General features: G+C 55.6%; 1 protein-coding gene across 1 annotated transcript; it reads left to right on the top strand.

Annotated features, from left to right (window-relative positions):
• The first annotated feature begins 1,677 nt into the window (after window positions 1–1,677).
• On the top strand, window positions 1,678–16,362 carry FLOT1 (flotillin 1). The gene is made up of 12 exons (XM_059491032.1): window positions 1,678–1,869; window positions 2,563–2,638; window positions 2,723–2,813; window positions 4,348–4,491; window positions 5,663–5,782; window positions 6,411–6,506; window positions 7,383–7,535; window positions 8,794–8,975; window positions 9,606–9,651; window positions 13,087–13,224; window positions 14,387–14,542; window positions 15,702–16,362. Exons 1-12 carry the CDS (start codon window positions 1,827–1,829, stop codon window positions 15,789–15,791), a joined length of 1,335 nt encoding a protein of 444 aa, XP_059347015.1. The 5' UTR covers window positions 1,678–1,826; the 3' UTR covers window positions 15,792–16,362.
• Window positions 16,363–16,446: the final 84 nt, after the last annotated feature.

The following is a 16,446-nucleotide window of genomic DNA, read 5'->3' as shown; positions in this document are numbered from 1 at the left end:
CCCCAGGAGGGTTTGGCCACGCTGGGCTCCTGGAAGGGCAGTGGGATGGGGGGAGGGGTCAGGCCAGGCCTTGTTGTCCCCAGAGATCCTTGAGTGTCCCAAAATCAGGGCTCAGGATCTCAGAGAGGTTCCCTGGCCATGACCACAGCCATGACATGAGCATGAGATGGCCGTGAGAATGAACATGAGTGACACAACCCTGAGATGACCTTGACTGTGGGATGACCGTGACTGTGACCATGACCATGACACAACCACAACCCTGACCATGAGATGATTTGGACCAAGAGATGACTGTGGCTTGGCCATGCCACAACTATGGCCTTGAGGTGACCCTGATGTGATCGTGGCCACGAAGTGACAATGACATGATCATGAGATGACCATTACAGTGAGATACCCTGAACATGAGATGATGGTAATCAGGAAATGACCATGACCATGCGATGGCCATGAAATGACTGTGACTATGAGATGACCACCACCATGACCCAACCATAGCCCATAGATGGCCATGAGAAGATTGTGGCAAAGGAGTTGAACATGAGATGATCGTAAAATGACCATGACAATGGAGTGACTTTGACCGTGACCATAACACAACCATGATCATGGGATGGTCATTACAAAGAGATGACCATGAGCATGTGATGATTGTGACCAAGAGAAGATCACAAGACAGCATGGCCATGTGTGATCATGAGGTGACTGTGAGCTGACCATTACAGTGAGATAACCATGAGCTTAAGATGATGGTCATCAGGAAATGACCATCACCCTGAGATGGCCATGAGATGACTGTGACCATGACACAACCATGATCATAAGGTGACCATTACAGTGAGATACAACTGTGACCATGAGATCCCCAAGAGCATGAGATGATTGTGACCAAGACATGATCACAATGCAACCATGGCCATGTGGTGATCAAGGCCATGAGATCGCCGTGACTCTGATCATAATGCAACCACAACCATGAAATGAGCAAGATCATGACAAGATTCTGACCATGAGTTGACCAAGACATAACCATAACATAACCATGACCACGACACAACCACAGATGTAAGATGACCCTGATGTGATTGTGTCTATGAGCTGACCATGAGGTAAAAATGAGATGACCATGACCATGACTCTTGAGATGACCATGACATGACTGTGAGATGTGATAGCTGTGACCAAGAGATGACCATGACATGACCATGACCATCATGTGATCCTGACCATGAGATGACCATGAGTGTGAGACAATGGTGATCAGGAGATGACCATCACCATAACATGACTGTGACCATGAAATGATTCTGACCATGACATGACCATGGCTGTGAGATAACCATAATACGATTATGGCCATGAGTTGACCCTGGGATGACCATGAGCTGACCATGAGATGAACATGTGCTGACCACGACCCGGCCATGGTCTGGAGCTCCCCAGACCCCGTCACTGCCCTCAGCTCCAGGTTCATCCCGAGCTGAAATTGTTCATTTCCCATGGAAAATCCGGAAAGCTGAGCACTGCGCAGCCAATGGAGCGCAGGAAAATCAGGGACGTCACAAGTTGCCAGGCAGAACAGATTTCTCCATCCCGGCCTTGGTGCGGCAGCCAATGGGAAACCGCGTGTTCGGTGACGTCACCGCGTTAATGCGGAAGTGGCGAGCGCGGTGCCTGCTGGGATCGGGGCGGCGGTCGCGAATCGCGATCGATCCCGGTCGGCTCCGATCGATCCCGATTGATCCTGATTGATCCCCATCGATCCCCATTGATCCCCATCGATCCCCATTGATCCCCATCGATCCCCGGCCCTCCCCGCCGCGATGTTCTTCACCTGCGGCCCCAATGAGGCCATGGTGGTGTCGGGTGAGTTCGGGGGGCCCGGGGGTTCCTGGGGTCCCTCAGAACTCCCGGGAACCCTCAAATTCCCTCAGAATTTCCCGGGAACCCTCAGAATTCCCCAAAAACTTCGGGAAAACCCAGAATGCCCCCCAAAATTTCCGTGGACCTCCAAAATTGGTGCAAAACTCCCGGGAACCCCCCGAATTCCCCCCAAAACGCTTCCAGGACCCCCGCCCCCGCCCTTCAATCTCCTGGGAACTCCCGGAATTCCCCAAAACCTCCCGGGAACCCCCAGAATCTCTCCCCTCAAAATCTCCTGGGAACCTGCAAAATCCCCCCAAAACTCTCCAAAGTACCTCCAGAATTATCCCCAAAACTCCTGGGAACCCGCCCCAGACCCCCAAACCCACCCTGGGACTCCTTGGACCCCTCCCAACTCCCCCAAACCCCTCCAGACACTCCCCAAACCCCTCTCTGAGGGTCCCCCCCATCCACTTCGCCCCCAAGGACTCCTGGCAACCCCTCCCAAATTATCCCCCAATTTTGTCCCCCAAATTCCCCCCTTCAAAACCTCTGGGGTTCCCCCCTGACCCACCCAGCCACCCCCAAACCCCTCCTGGGGCCCCCCCCAAACCCCTCCCGGGGTGTCCCGGTGTCCCCCCGGGTTTTGGGGTCCCCCCGGGGTTTCAGGGTCCCCCAGCTCTCGGTGCCCCCCAGGTTTCTGCCGCAGCCCCCCGGTGATGGTGGCCGGGGGCCGGGTGTTGGTGATCCCGTGCCTGCAGAAGATCCAGCGGTGAGGAGGGGCCCGGGGGTGTTTTTTGGGGTTCGAGGGGGGAAGGGTCCTCAGAGATTTGTGGTGACCCCCCGGCCCCCCCAGGATCTCCCTGAACACGCTGACACTGCCCGTGCGCAGTGAGAAGGTTTACACCCGCCACGGGGTGCCCATCTCCGTCACCGGCATCGCACAGGTACCCCTGGAGTGACCCAAAACCACCCCGAAAATACCCCAAATATCCCCCCAAAAAACAGCCCAAAAATCCCCCGTCAGAACTGTCAAAAATCCCCCCCCCAAATCCCCTCCTGACCCCAAAACCAGCCCAAAGATCCCAAAAAAATCTCCCCAAAATCACCCCAAAAATCCCCCCAGAACTGCTTCCTGTGCTCCCAAAAATCCCTTCCTGGACTGCCAAAATCCCCTAAAAATCGCCCAAAAATCCCCTCCTTGGTCCCTGAAAATCCGCTCTCAGAATTCCCAAAAATCCCCTCCTGGACCCCGAAAACCCCCTAAGAAATCTCCTATCAAAACCCCAAAAATCCCCTAAAAGTCCCCTCCTGGACCCCCAAAAATCCTCCATCAGAACCCCCAAAAATACACCCAGTACCCTCCCAAATCCTCCCCGGGATCTCCAGAATGCCCCTCGGTACCCCCAAACCTCCCCGGACCCCAACACCCCACTGGGACTCCAAAACCCCCATTCAGAACCCCCCAAAATCTCTTTAGGATTCCCCAATATTCCCCTCTGGACCTCCCAAAATTCCCCCGGGACCCCCCAAACAAACCCCAAATATCCCACGCGGATGCCCCTAAAACCGCACTCTGAACCCCCTAAATCTTCTTGGAACCTCCCAAAAATGCTCCGGGACCCCCAAATTCCCCCAGTGATCCCCCAAAACCCCTCTGGTGCGCCCCTGCCCGACCCAACCTGGGTGGCGTTGCCCTTTTAAGTGAGGTTGTGGTGGGGCCTACCTAAGCGCGTTCTTAAAGCGGCGGTGGTAGCGGGAAGAGCAAAACACCGCTGGGGAGGGGAGGAGCCCTATAAAGGGGGTTTGGAGTGGTGGGACCCATCGGAAACATTTGTAGGGGTTTAAAACGTTCCTAAAAAGGGCATGTAGGGGTGAGGAATCTCTTGAAAGGAGCTCGAAGTTTTGGGGATCCCCAGACCCCTGGGATGGGAGGGGGAATCCTCCTTAAAAAAGGCTTGGAGTGGTGGGGACCCAAAAATTCCTTAAGAGGAGAAAAAACCCTTTAAAAATCCTTTAAAAACCCTTTAAAAATCCCCATTAAAAACTTTAAAAGATGTTTAAATTCCCTTTAAACCCCCTATAAAAACGTTAAAAACCAAAAAAGGTTTGTGATGGAGCAGCCTCCCTAAACCTTTCTTAAAGGGGTCAAGGTCCAATTCTTGAGGGGCTTGGGGTGGTAGGGACTCCGAAATCCCACTGGAGGGTCTTGACCTCCCTTAAAAGAAGTTTTTGTTGGTGGGAACCCCTTTAAGAGGGGTAAGACCTCCCAGAAACGGGCTGGGGGTCGTGGAGACCCCAAACCCCTTCCAAGATGATGAGACTTCATAAAAGGACACTGTCCTGGTGGTCCCCATCCTGTCAAGCAAGCAGCCTCTTGAAAGGACAATGCCACACCTAGTCCTTAAAGGGGCCACACCAATTTTGGGAGGTCCTAGGTATACCTGGGGGGGTCCCCAGATGATGCCAGCCCCCCCACAGGTGAAGATCCAGGGGCAGAACAAGGAGATGCTCGCAGCTGCCTGCCAGATGTTCCTGGGCAAGTCGGAGAGCGAGATTGGCCAGATTGCCCTGGAGACGCTGGAGGGTCACCAACGTGCCATCATGGCCCACATGACCGTGGAGGTGGGGCTGGGGGGAGCCACGCCCTCTTTGTGTAAGCCACGCCCCTCCCAGGACAGCCACACTCATTTGGAATCCAACCAATGCCCCCCCAGCCCCCTACTTGGGATGGGACGTTCCCCCTTTAAGAAATCTCAGATCTCAGAAGCCACGCCCCTGATGTGGCCATGCCCACCTGGACGAACACACCCCCTCAGGGACAGGTTACTATCCCCCACTGGGTGAGATCCCACAACTTTGGGGTGGAATGTGGCCCTTTAGGGACTTCTCCCCCATTTGATCCATAAACTTTACCCCTTGAAAAGCCGCAACCCTGGAGCAGGCCAGGCACTGGTGAAGCTACACCCACAATATGTCACCTTTTTGCTAAAGCCCCGCCCACCAGCACAAGATGCTCCTTCCCTCTAAAGCTGTGTTCGCTCCTGCCTCACCCCTACCCTAAGCCCCGCCTCCCTTCTTGACCCTGCCCCAGTATAAGCCCCACCCTATTTCAAAGCCACACCCACCAGACTCCACCCCGTGACTCAAGGCATGCCCCCTGCATCAAGTCATGCCCCTGCCTTAATTGTGGCCCCGCCCCTCAATTTAGGTCACGCCCACTTTGCTCAAGCCACATCCCACCTTAAGCCTGACCTCTTTCTGCTTAAGCCACACCCCCAGAACGCTCCTGAGATCAAAGACACAGCCCCAGGACATCACCTCCCCTACTTAGCACCACCCATTTGTCTCAAGCCATGCCCCCTGGATAAACCACGCCCACCAACTCTGTGCATTTCTTTGCTAACCCTTCCTTTTTTTCTCCCTGCCCCACAAAGCCCCATCCCAGTAAGCCCTGCCCAATTTAAAGTCCACCTCCTTGGGCCCCACCCTGCTAAGCCCTGCCCCACAATGTCCCACGCTATTTGAGTCCCACCCTGCTAAACATTGCTCAGTTTGAACGTCTGCTAAGCCCCACCCTGCTAAGCTCCACCTACTTGAGCCTCACTTCTTTAAGCCCCGCCCCTTTGACCCCACTCTGCTGAGCTGTGCCTAATTTGAGCCCCACCCTACTAAACTTGCCCCTTTTAGCCCCACCCCACTGATCCCTGCCCAACTTAAACCCCACTCTCAGGCCCTCCCCAGCCAAGCCCCACCCCCATTTGAGCCCCGCCCCACTAATCCCGGCCCCACCCAGGAGATCTACAAGGACCGGCAGAAGTTCTCGGATCAGGTTTTCCGCGTGGCCTCATCCGACCTGGTGAACATGGGCATCTCCGTGGTCAGCTACACCCTCAAGGATGTGCACGACGAGCAGGTGACACACCTGGGCATGGCTGGGGACAGCTGGGGACACACCTGGGCACAGCTGGGCATGGCTGGGGATACCTGGGGACACACCTGGGCACAGCTGGGGACAGCCAAGATACACCTTGGATACACCTGGAGACATCTGGGGACAGCTGGCACATACCTGGGACAGACCTGGGGGGCAGCTGGAGATACCTGGGCATACTTGGGACACACTTGGGACACAACCAAAACACCCAGGACACACTTGGGACACACTTGGAGATGCCCAGAGACAAGATGGGGACAGCTGGGACACACCTGGGCACAGCTGGGACACCTGGGATGCTTGGGACACACCTGGGATGTGTCTGGGGGGACGGGGTGACACAGGTGTGACAGAGAGGTGACACAGATGTGACAAAGGTCTGACACAAGTGACAGAGGTGACGCGGGTGTATCAGGGAGGTGACACAGGTGTGACAGGTGTGTCCCCATGCAGGATTACCTGCTCTCCCTTGGGAAGGGCTGCACAGCGCAGGTCCAGGGATGACACAGGTGTGACATAGGTGACAAGGAGGTGACACAGTTGCAACACAGGTGTGAGGCAGCTGACAGGGAGGTGACACAGGTATGACATGTGTGTCCCCGTGCAGGATTACCTGCGCTCCCTCGGGAAGGGCCGCACGGCGCAGGTGCAGCGCGACGCCCGCGTGGGAGAGGCTGAGGCCAAACGCGATGCTGGGATCCGCGTGAGTGACACCAGGGACACTTGGGGACATTGGGGGCTCACCTGGAGACACACCTGGGGGCAGCTGGGTTACCTTCCTGTCAGTGACCCCCCAGTATCCCCAGTACTCCCAGTGCTCTCCCTGTGGCCCCCAGTTCATCCCAGTGCTCCCAGTACCCCTGATAGCCCCAGTACCCCAATCCCCAGTGTCCTCCCAATGCTCCAGTGCCTTTCCAGTGCCCTCCCAGTGCCCTTCATGTTCCATTCCAGTCTGTCCCAGTCCCTCCCAGTGCCCCCAGTACCCCCTTCCCCAAACTGCCTCAGTACCCCCAGCGTTCCCAGTACTCTCCCAGTACCCCACTAATCCCACTCCAGCACCTCCGAGTTCTTGTCCAGCTCTTCCCAGTATCCTCAGTACCCCAGTCCCTCCCAGTGCTCCCAGAGCTTTTCTAGTCCCATTCCAGTTCCTCCCAGTCTTTTCCAGTACCCCCATTCTCCAAACTGCCCTAACACCCCTTGTGCACCCAGTGTTCCCAGTACCCCATTCCCCAGTTCCTCCCAGTCCATCCCAGCCCCTTCCATCCCCTTCCGGTCCATCCCAGTTCCCTCCCAGTCCCACCCAGTCCATCTCAGTCCCTCCCAGTTCCCTCACAGCCCCTTCCAGTTTCCTCCCAGTCCATTCTAGTCCATCCCAGTCCCTTCCAGTTCCCTCCTAGTCTATCCTAGTCCCTCCCAGTCTTTTCTAATTCCCTTCCAGTCCCATTTCAGTCCGTCCTAGTTCCTCCCAGTTCACTCCCAGTCCCTTCCAATTCCCTCCCAGTCCTATCCCAGTCCATCTCCGTCCATCCCAGCCCCTCCCAGTCCCTCCCAGTCCCTCCCAGTGCCACTGTCCCCGCAGGAGGCGCGGGCGAGGCAGGAGCAGGTGTCAGCGCAGCTGCTGAGCGAGGAGGCCACGGCGCGAGCCCAACGCGACTTCCAGGTGGCCCAGGCTGAGTGCGATGGAGCCGTCAGCGCCCGCAGGGCCACGGCTGAGCTGGCCTTCCAGCTGCAGGTGAGGACACACCTGGACAGGGAACACAGCTGGGGCAGGGAACACAGCTGGGACAGGGAACACAGCTGGGGCAGGTAGTTAACTCACTTGGGACAGGTAGCAAACTCACCTGGGATAGATAACACAGCTGGGACAGGTAAAACACCTGGAACAAGTAACAAAATCACCTGGGACAGGTAAAAAACCTGTAACAGATATCACACATGGGACAGGTAACACTTTGGAAGTCATTGCCTAGCTGGTATTTCAGTTACAGGTAACTCACACATCTGGAGGTAGGTAACAAAACACCTGGGGGGGCTGGAATGGAGGCTGGGAGCTCACCTGGAGACCTGGAAACTTCCAGAACACCTGGAACCTCCAAATGCTGGGATTTCCCCCCAAATTTGGGTCTCTTGGGTCACCTGAGGATGCCCCCAGGCTGCCTGAGCTCCCCCTAGAGATACCTGCCCACCCCGCCTGGTGTCATCTGTCCCCCTTGTCCGTCCCTGATGGATTTGTGACCTGTCCCCCATACCCGTGTCTGGTGTGCCCCCATCCCTGGGTCCCTGTGTCACCTGTCCCCCGTGTCCCTCCCTTGATGGGTTTGTGAGCTGTCCCTGTGTCCCTTGTCCTCGTGTCCCTTCCCTAATGGATTTGTGTCCTGTCCCCTGTCCCTGGGTCCCTGTGTCACCTGTTCCCGTGTCCCTCCCTGGATGGGTTAGTAACCTGTCCCTTGTGTTACCTGTTCCCCTGTCCCCGTGTTTTGCAGAGATAAACAAAACTCCACAACTTTGTGAAAGTTGTAAAGCCGGTATGTTTATTACAGTGGCGAATGCATGTGGAGATTGCTCTCCTTAAAAGATGCATACCTCTGGGGACTTCAGGTCCTTTTTTATCCCCCTCTGAAATACATGTGCATACAATTTCACAAAAGGTTCATACATATTCATTTTTATGAATTTCGCGTGACATTTGCTGCTAGTTCTTCTTTATCAGAAAGAATTCCTAGGTGAGGTTGACCTGCTCTCACAGCAGTCTCTGTCTCTCTTTATCACTCTCTGTCTACCCTCCTTATCTCTGTCCTTCACTGAAGCAGTTTCTCTGAGCCTAGGCTTTTACAGTCAGGCTAAACAGCAATGTTTTCAAACTACAGACCAACTCAAAGATGTGCATTTCACCTAAATCAAAATGGATTTCCACTCTGGAGAATTTCTACTCTGTCTCACCCATGTCCCTCCCCTGATGGATTTGTGTCCTGTCCCCCTGTCCCCCACAGGCGGCGCGTTCCCAGCAGGCCATCGCGGCGCAGCGCGGGGAGGTGGCGCTGGTGGAGCGGGCGCAGCGGGTGCAGCTGCAGGAGCAGGAGGTCGGGCGGCGCCGCCAGGAGCTCGAGGCCACTGTGCGCAAACCGGCCGAGGCCGAGCGCTACCGGCTGGAGCGGCTGGCCGAGGCACAGCGGTGAGACACCGCCCCTTTATGGGTAGCCACGCCTCTCTGGGGACGAGCCATGCCCTCCTCTGCTCTGGTGTGATGGTGTTCTGGGGAGTTCCACCTGTTGCCCTTTTAAGAGAAGTGTTGCCCTTTTAAGAAGCAACACCCTAATTGTGGTGGGTCCCACCGGTTTGGGTGGAGTCATTGCCCCTTTAAGGAGGAACCACACCCTCACCCAGAGTAGGCCCAGTGGCAGTTTAAGGTGTCCCATCCATTACCCTTTTAAGACAAGGATTGCCCCTTCAAGGAGAAGCCACACTTTCACAGTGGTGGGTCCCACCACCTTTGAAAAGCCGTGGCCCTTTTAAGTGAGCCATGCCCCTTGAGAGAGAAGCCACGCCTCATCCCAGTCAGTCACCATCACACCTTGGAGGACCCCATCAGTCTGTAGCCATAACCCGTTTAAGATACATGTTGCCCCCTCTTGGTTGCTGTCACTGCTCTTTTAGGTCCCATTGCCCTTTTTAAGATAAGCCATGCCCCTTCAAACAAACCACACCTCACTGTTGAGCCCTCTCATATTGCACCATTGCCCCTTTAAGAGCAGCATTGCCCCTTTGAGAGCAGTCCCACCCCCTGACTTTGCGCCCCCTACAGGACGCAGGTGCTGCTGCAGGCAGAGGCTGAGGCCGAGACCCTCAAGGTGAGTCTGGGGGTCCCAGGGGAATTTGGGGGGTCCCAGGTGAGGTTTGGGAGTCACAGGTGAGATTTAGGGGGTCCTGAGGGAATTTTGGTGGTCCCAGTTGGATTTTGTGGCCCCAAATCTGGGAATTTTTGGGTTCTCTGGGAAATTTTGGCTCTCCCAGAATTTCAGGGGGTCCTGATCTTGTTTTGGGGTTCTCAATCCCATTTTTGGGGTTCTCAATCCCATTTTCAGGGGTCCTCCCATCCTTTCCAGGGCCCCTATCCTGTTTTGGGGTTCTCAATCCCATTTCCCAGGTCCCCAATGCTGTTTCAGGTCCCCAATCCTGTTTCATGACTCTGATCCAGTGTTGGTATCCCTGATCCCATTTCCATTGTCCCCAATCCCGTTCCTGGGTCCCCGATCCTGTTTCAGGTCTCCAGTCCCGTTTTGGGTCCCTGATCCCCTGCTGGTGTCCCCGATCCCCTTTTGGGCCCTGATCCCATTCCTGGGTTCCTGATCCTGTTCCTGGGTCCCTGGCTCATTTTGAGTCTCTGATCTCGTGTTGGGTTCCTGATCCCATTTAGGGTCCCAAATCCCGTTTCCTGTCCCTGATACTGTTTTGGGTCTCCTATCCTATTTTGGGTGCTCGATCCTGTCTTGGTGTCCCCAATCCCATTTGGCTCCCCAATCCTGTTTAGGGTCCCCCATCCCATTTTGGGTCCCCAATCCCATTTTGTGTCACTGATCCCATTCCTGTGTTCCCAATCCCATTTCCAATGTCCCCGATCGTGTTTTGAGTCCCAATCCTGTTTTGGGGTTTCCGATCCCGTTCCTGGGGCTCTGCCCCCATTTTTGGGTTCCTGATCCCGTTTTTGGGGGTTCTGTCTCTATTCTGGGTCCTCGATCCCATGTCGATGACCGTGATCCTCTTTGGGTCCCTGATCCCATTTCCAATGTCCCCAGTCCCGTTTCATATCCCCAATCCCATTTCCGATTTCCCCAATGCCATTTCGGGTCCCCGATCCTGATTTTGGGTTCCCAGCCCCATTTCTGAGCTCTCTGACCCCATGTCTATGTCCCCAGTCCCATTTTGGTGTCCCCAACCCCATTCATGTCCCCACAGGTGATGGGCACTGCCCACGCCATGGCCTCTCATATCCATGTCTGGGTTCCCAATCCCACTTTGGGTTCCCAGTCCCACTTCCCATGTCTCCAATCCTATTTTGGTGTCCCCAACCCTGTTTCATGTCCCCACAGGTGACGGGTGCTGTCTGTGCCGTGGCCTCTCTTGCCCATGCCTGGGTTCCCAATCCCGTTTTGGGTTCCTAATCCCATTTCTGACATCCCCATCCTCATGTCCATGTCTCCAATCCCATTTCCCATGTCCCCAATCTCATTTCCCATGTCCCCAAACCCATTTTGGTGTCCCCAATCCCATGTTGTGTCCCTGATTCCGTTTTGGGGGGTTTTGTCCCCATTTCGTGTCCCCAGTCCTGTGTCCTTGTCCCAAATCCCATTTCCAATGTCCCCAATCCCATGTTGTGTCCCCGCAGGTGATGGGCGCTGCCCATGCCACAGCTGTGGCCTCTCATGTCCATGCCTGGGTTCCCAATCCTTTTTGGGTTCCCAATCCCATTTCCCATGTCCCCAACCCCATGTTCATGTCCCCAGTCCCATTTTGGTGTCTGCAATCCCATTTTGGTGTCCCTGCAGGTGTCAGGTGCTGCCCATGCCATGGCGTGGCCTCTCGTGCCCATTCCCATGTTCCCAATCCCATTTCCCATGATCCCAATCCCATTTCCAACATCCCCAGTCCCATTTTGGTGTCCCCAATCCCATGTTGGTGTCCCTGCAGGTGACAGGTGGTATCTGCGCCGCGGCTGTCGTCTCTCATGCTCGTGTCGGGTTTCCCAATCCCATTTCCAATGTCCCCAATCCCATTTTGGTGTCCCTAATCCTGTGTTGTGTCCCTGATCCCATTTTTGGGGGTTCTGTCCCCATTTTGTGTCCCCAGTCTCGTGTTGGTGTCCTCAATCCCATTTCCAATGTCCCAGTCCCCTATTGTGTCCCTGCAGGTGACGGGTGCTGCCTGTGCTGTGGCCATGGCCTCTCATGCCTCTGAGTTTCCAGTCCTGTGTCCATGTCCCCAATCCCATTTCTGATGTCCTCAACCCTGTATCCATGTCCCCAGTCCCATTTTGGTGTCCCCAACCCCTACTAGTGTCCCTGCAGGTGACGGGCCGCAGCCATGACCTCTCATACCCATGCCTGGGTTCTCAATCCCATTTCCCATGTCCCCAGTCCCATTTCCCATGTCCCCAATCCCATGTCCATGTCCCCACAGGTGACAGGTGCTGCTTGTGCTGCAGCTGTGGCCTCTCATGCCCATGCCTGGGCTCCCAATCCCATTTTGGTGTCCCTAATCCCATTTCCCATGTCCCCAAACCCATTTTGATGTCTCTAATCCTGTGTTGTGTCTCTGATCCCATTTTGGGGGGTTCTGTCCCCATTTCGTGTCCCCAGTCCCGTGTCAATGTCCTTAATCCCATTTCCAAAATCCCCAGTCCCATTTTGGTGTCTCCAGTCCCATGTTATGTCCCCACAGCTGACGGGCACTGCCCGTGCCATGGCCGTGCCCTCTCATGCCCATGCTTGAGGTCCCAATGCCGTTTTGGGTTCCCAGTCCCATTTCCCATGTCCCCAGTGTCATTTCTGATGTCCCCAACCCTGTGTCCATGTCCCCAGATCCCATTTTAGTGTCCCCAACCCCATTTTGTGTCCCCGCAGGTGATGGGCGCTGCCTGTGCCATGGCGTCTCGTGCCCGTGCCTGGGTTTCCAGTCCCATTTCCCACATCCCCAGTCTCATTTTGGTGTCCCCAACCCCATTCATGGTCCTGCAGGTGACAGGCGCTGCCCATGCTGCAGCTGTGGCCTCTCGTGCCTGTGCCTGGGTTCCCAATCCCATGTCAGGTTCCTGATCATGTTTTTGGGGGTTCTGTGTCTATTTTGGTGTCCCCAATCCCATGTTGTGTCCCTGCAGGTGACAGGCACTGCCCATGCCGCGGCCTCTTGTGCCCATTCCTGGGTTCCCATTTCCAATGTCCCCAATCCCATTTCCCATATCCCCAATGCCATTTTGGTGTCCCGAGTCTCATTTTGGTGTCCCCAATCCCATTTTGGTGTCCCCGCAGGTGACAGGCTCTGCCCATGCTGTGGCTGTGGCCTCTCATGTCCATGCCTGCGTTCCCAATCCCATTTCCAATGTCCCCAATCCCGTTTTACATGTCCCCAACCCCATTGGTGTCCCCACAGGTGACAGGCGCTGCCCGTGCCGCGGCCGTGGCCTCTCGTGCCTGTGCCTAGGTTCCCAATCCCGTGTCAGGTTCCTGATCACGTTTTTGGGGATTCTGTCCCTATTTTGGTGTCCCCAACCCTGTTTCATGTCCCCACAGGTGACAGGCGCTGCCCGTGCCGCGGCTGTGGCCTCTCGTGCCCGCGCTGAGGCTGCGGCGGCTGCAGCCAAGGCCGAGGCCTTTGGGCAGTTCCAGGACGCGGCTGTGGTGGATCTGGTGCTGCAGAGGCTGCCCCAGGTGGGGACACTGGGGACATCTGGGGACAGTGGGGAAGTTTTGGGGATGTTCTGGGGATGTTACTTTAAGGATGCTTGGGGATATTTTGGGGACATTTTGCGGACACCTCAGGACATTTTGAGGGTGTTTTGGGGACACTTTGGACATGTTTTGAGGACACCTGGGGATCCCTGATTTTGGGATTGATTTTGGGAATACCTGAATTGGGGACAGGAATTTGAGGAACCCAGGATTGTTGCTGATTTTGGGATCCCTGATTTTGGGGATCTCTGTTTTGGGGTGGATTTGGGGATCCCTGATTTGGGGCTGATTTTGGGGCTGATGTGGGGATCCCCAATTTGGTGCTGATTTTGGTGCTGGTTTTAGGATCCCAGGTTTGGGGCTCATGTGGGATCCCTGATTTTGGAATCCCTGATTTGGGGCCAATTTCGGGGCTGAATTGGGATCCCTGATTTTGGGATTCCTGATTTCAGAATCCCTGATTTGGGGCAAATTTCAGGGCTCATTTTGGGGCTGATTTTAGGATTCCTGGTTTGGGGCTGATTTTGGGATCCTTGATTTGGGGCTGGGGCTGATCTGGGGCTGCTTTTGGGATCCCTGATTTGGGGCCTGATTTTGGGATCACTGATTTTGGGATCCCCAATTTGTGGCCAATTTTGGGGTTGATTTGGGGATCCCTGATTTGGGGCTGGTTTTGGGGCTTACTTGGGGGTCCCAAATTTGGGGCGGATTTAGAGATTCCAGTTTGGGGCTGATTAGGGGATCCCTGACTTGGGGCCAATTTTGGGGCTGATTTTAGGATCCCAGGTTTGGGGCTGTTTTGGGATCCCTGATTTCAGGATCCCCGATTTGGGGCCGATTTCAGGGCCAATTTTGGGGCTGATTTTAGGATTTCTGGTTTGGGGCTGATTTGAGAATCCCTGATTTGGGGATCCCTGGTTTGGGGCTGATTTGGGGATTCTGGTTTGATACTGATTTTGGGGATCCCTGATTTGGGGCTGATTTTGGGATTCCTGCTGTTGGGCTGATTTGAGGATCCCCAGTTTGTGGCTGATTTTGGGATGCCCAATCTGGGGACAATTTTGGGGTTGATTTTGGGATCCCGTTCGGAGCTGATTTTGGAGCTGATTTTGGAGCTGATTTTGGGATCTGTTTGGGGCAGGTGGCCGAGGCAGTGGCGCAGCCGCTGCTGGGGACGCGCCGGGTGACGCTCGTGGGCAGCTCCGGGGCCGTCGGGGTGGCCAAAATCCCCTCGGAAATCCTGGACTTGGTCACGCGGCTGCCGGGGGCCGTGGGGGCGCTGGCCAGGGGGTCCCAGGTGAGATGGGGGAATTCGAGGAATTTTGGGGTCCCAGAGAGGATTTGGGGAGTCCCAGGGTGAATTTGGGCGGTGCCAGGGGGGATTTCGGGAGTCCCAGGTGGGTATTTGGCAGATTTTGGGGGCTGCCAGGGGGGAATTTGGGCTCCCAGGTGAGCTTTAGGGGAATTCGGGGATTTGGGGGTAGCAGGTGAATATTTGGGGGATTTTGGGGGGTCTCAGGAGGGATTTGAGGGATTTTGGGGGGGGTCTCAGGTGAGCTTTAGGGGAATTCGGGGAATTTTGGGGTACCAGGTGAGCTTTAGGGGAATTTGGGGTCCCAGGGGGGATGTTGGGGTCCCCAGGTGAGCTCAGATGATTCAGGGGGTTTGGGGGTCAATTTGGGGGATCAGGTGGAGTTTGGAGCAGCCCAGGTGAATTTTGGGATGATTTTGGGGTGAATTTGGGGAATTTTGGGTGGTCCTGCATGGGGTTTGGGGATCCCAGGTGAATTTGGGGAATCCTGGAAGAAATCTGGGGGTCCCAGATGGAATTTGGGGTGAATTTGAGAGGTTTAGGGGGTCCTAGGTAGAAATTGAGGTCTCTGAGTGGATTTTGGGGGGTCCCAGATGGATATTGGGGAATTTTGGGAGATCCTGGATGGGTTTAAGGAGTCCCAGCTGGAATTTGGGGTGAATTTGAGGGATTTAGGGGGTCCTAGGTGGAACCTGGAGTTTCTGAGTGGATTTTGGGGGGGTCCCAGATGGATATTTGGGAATTTTGGGGGATCCTGGGTGGGTTTAAGGAGTCCCAGATGGGGTTTGGAGAAGTCCCAGGTGAGATTTGGGGTGAATTTTGGGGTTCCCAGCTGGATTTTAGGGTGAATTTGGGGGATCTGGGAGCCCAGGGGGATTCTGGGGGGTCCCCGATGGATTTTGGAGGTCCCCCGTGAGTCTGGGGAACCCTGAGAGGATTTTGGGGTCCCAGGTGGAATTTTGGAGGTCCCAGGTGAGGTTTGGGGGTCCCATTTGGATTTTGGGGTGAATTTGGGGGGATTTTGTGGGGTCCTGGATGGGTTTGGGGGTCCCAGATGATTTTTGGGGTGAATTTGGAAGAATTTTGGGGCCCCTGGGAAGAGGTGACACCCCCAGGTGCCCCCTGTCCCCCCTTCTCCCCTCAGGTGACCCCGACAGAGCCCGAGGGTGGCACCGGAGCCACTGAAACGTCTCAAAATTCCCCCAAAGTGTCCCTGACTGCCACCCCCCAGTGACACCAATGTGTCCCCAAGTGCCACCAGCCCCCCAGAGCCACTGGGACCCCGCTGTGTCCCCAAAGTGCCACCCAAGTGCCACCAGCCCCTGATGCCACTGCTTCCCAAAGTGCCACCGGTGGCTCCTGAGGCCACCAAGATGCCACCGGCCCCCAAGTCCCTTTGTCCCCAGAGTGCCACCATGCCTTGCATGTCCCCAAAGTGCCACTGCTGCAGTGTCAGCATGTCCCCAAACGTCATCATGTCCCCCAAGTGTCCCTGTGGTGCCACTGTCCCAACGTGCCACCTTGTCTCCTAGCTGTCCCAGAAGTGCCACCACCCTCCGGTGTCACTTTGTCCCTTAAGTGCCATGCCCAAATGTCATCATGTCCCTGAAATGTCCCCAAGGTGCCACCACCCCCTGTGGTGTCCCACAAGTGCCACCCCTGAATGTCCGCACGTTCTCTAAGTGTCCCCACAGTGCCACCACCCCTATGTCCTGTGTCCCTAGAGTGCCACCACTGCCGTGCCCCGAAATTGCCAGTACCCCCAGTGTCACTATGCAATAAAGTGTCCCCAAGGTGCCACCACAGCAGTGTCCTGTGTCTTTTAAGTGCTACCACCGCTGCAGTGCCCCCAAAGCGTCACTCATGTACCACCATCCTCCCTTTCGTCA

The sequence above is a fragment of the Ammospiza nelsoni genome, chromosome 31, assembly GCF_027579445.1.
Source record: "Ammospiza nelsoni isolate bAmmNel1 chromosome 31, bAmmNel1.pri, whole genome shotgun sequence".
NCBI lineage: Eukaryota > Metazoa > Chordata > Aves > Passeriformes > Passerellidae > Ammospiza > Ammospiza nelsoni.
This window is presented reverse-complemented; position numbering and strand designations above follow the sequence as displayed.

Bases quoted from the DNA above. Each gene is read 5' to 3' on its own strand.
- FLOT1 (XM_059491032.1), top strand. From the start codon at position 1,827: ATGTTCTTCACCTGCGGCCCCAATGAGGCCATGGTGGTGTCGG. The intron at 2,639-2,722 runs GTGAGGAGGGGC...CGGCCCCCCCAG, and splicing joins TGCCTGCAGAAGATCCAGCG to GATCTCCCTGAACACGCTGA. The intron at 6,507-7,382 runs GTGAGTGACACC...CTGTCCCCGCAG, and splicing joins AACGCGATGCTGGGATCCGC to GAGGCGCGGGCGAGGCAGGA.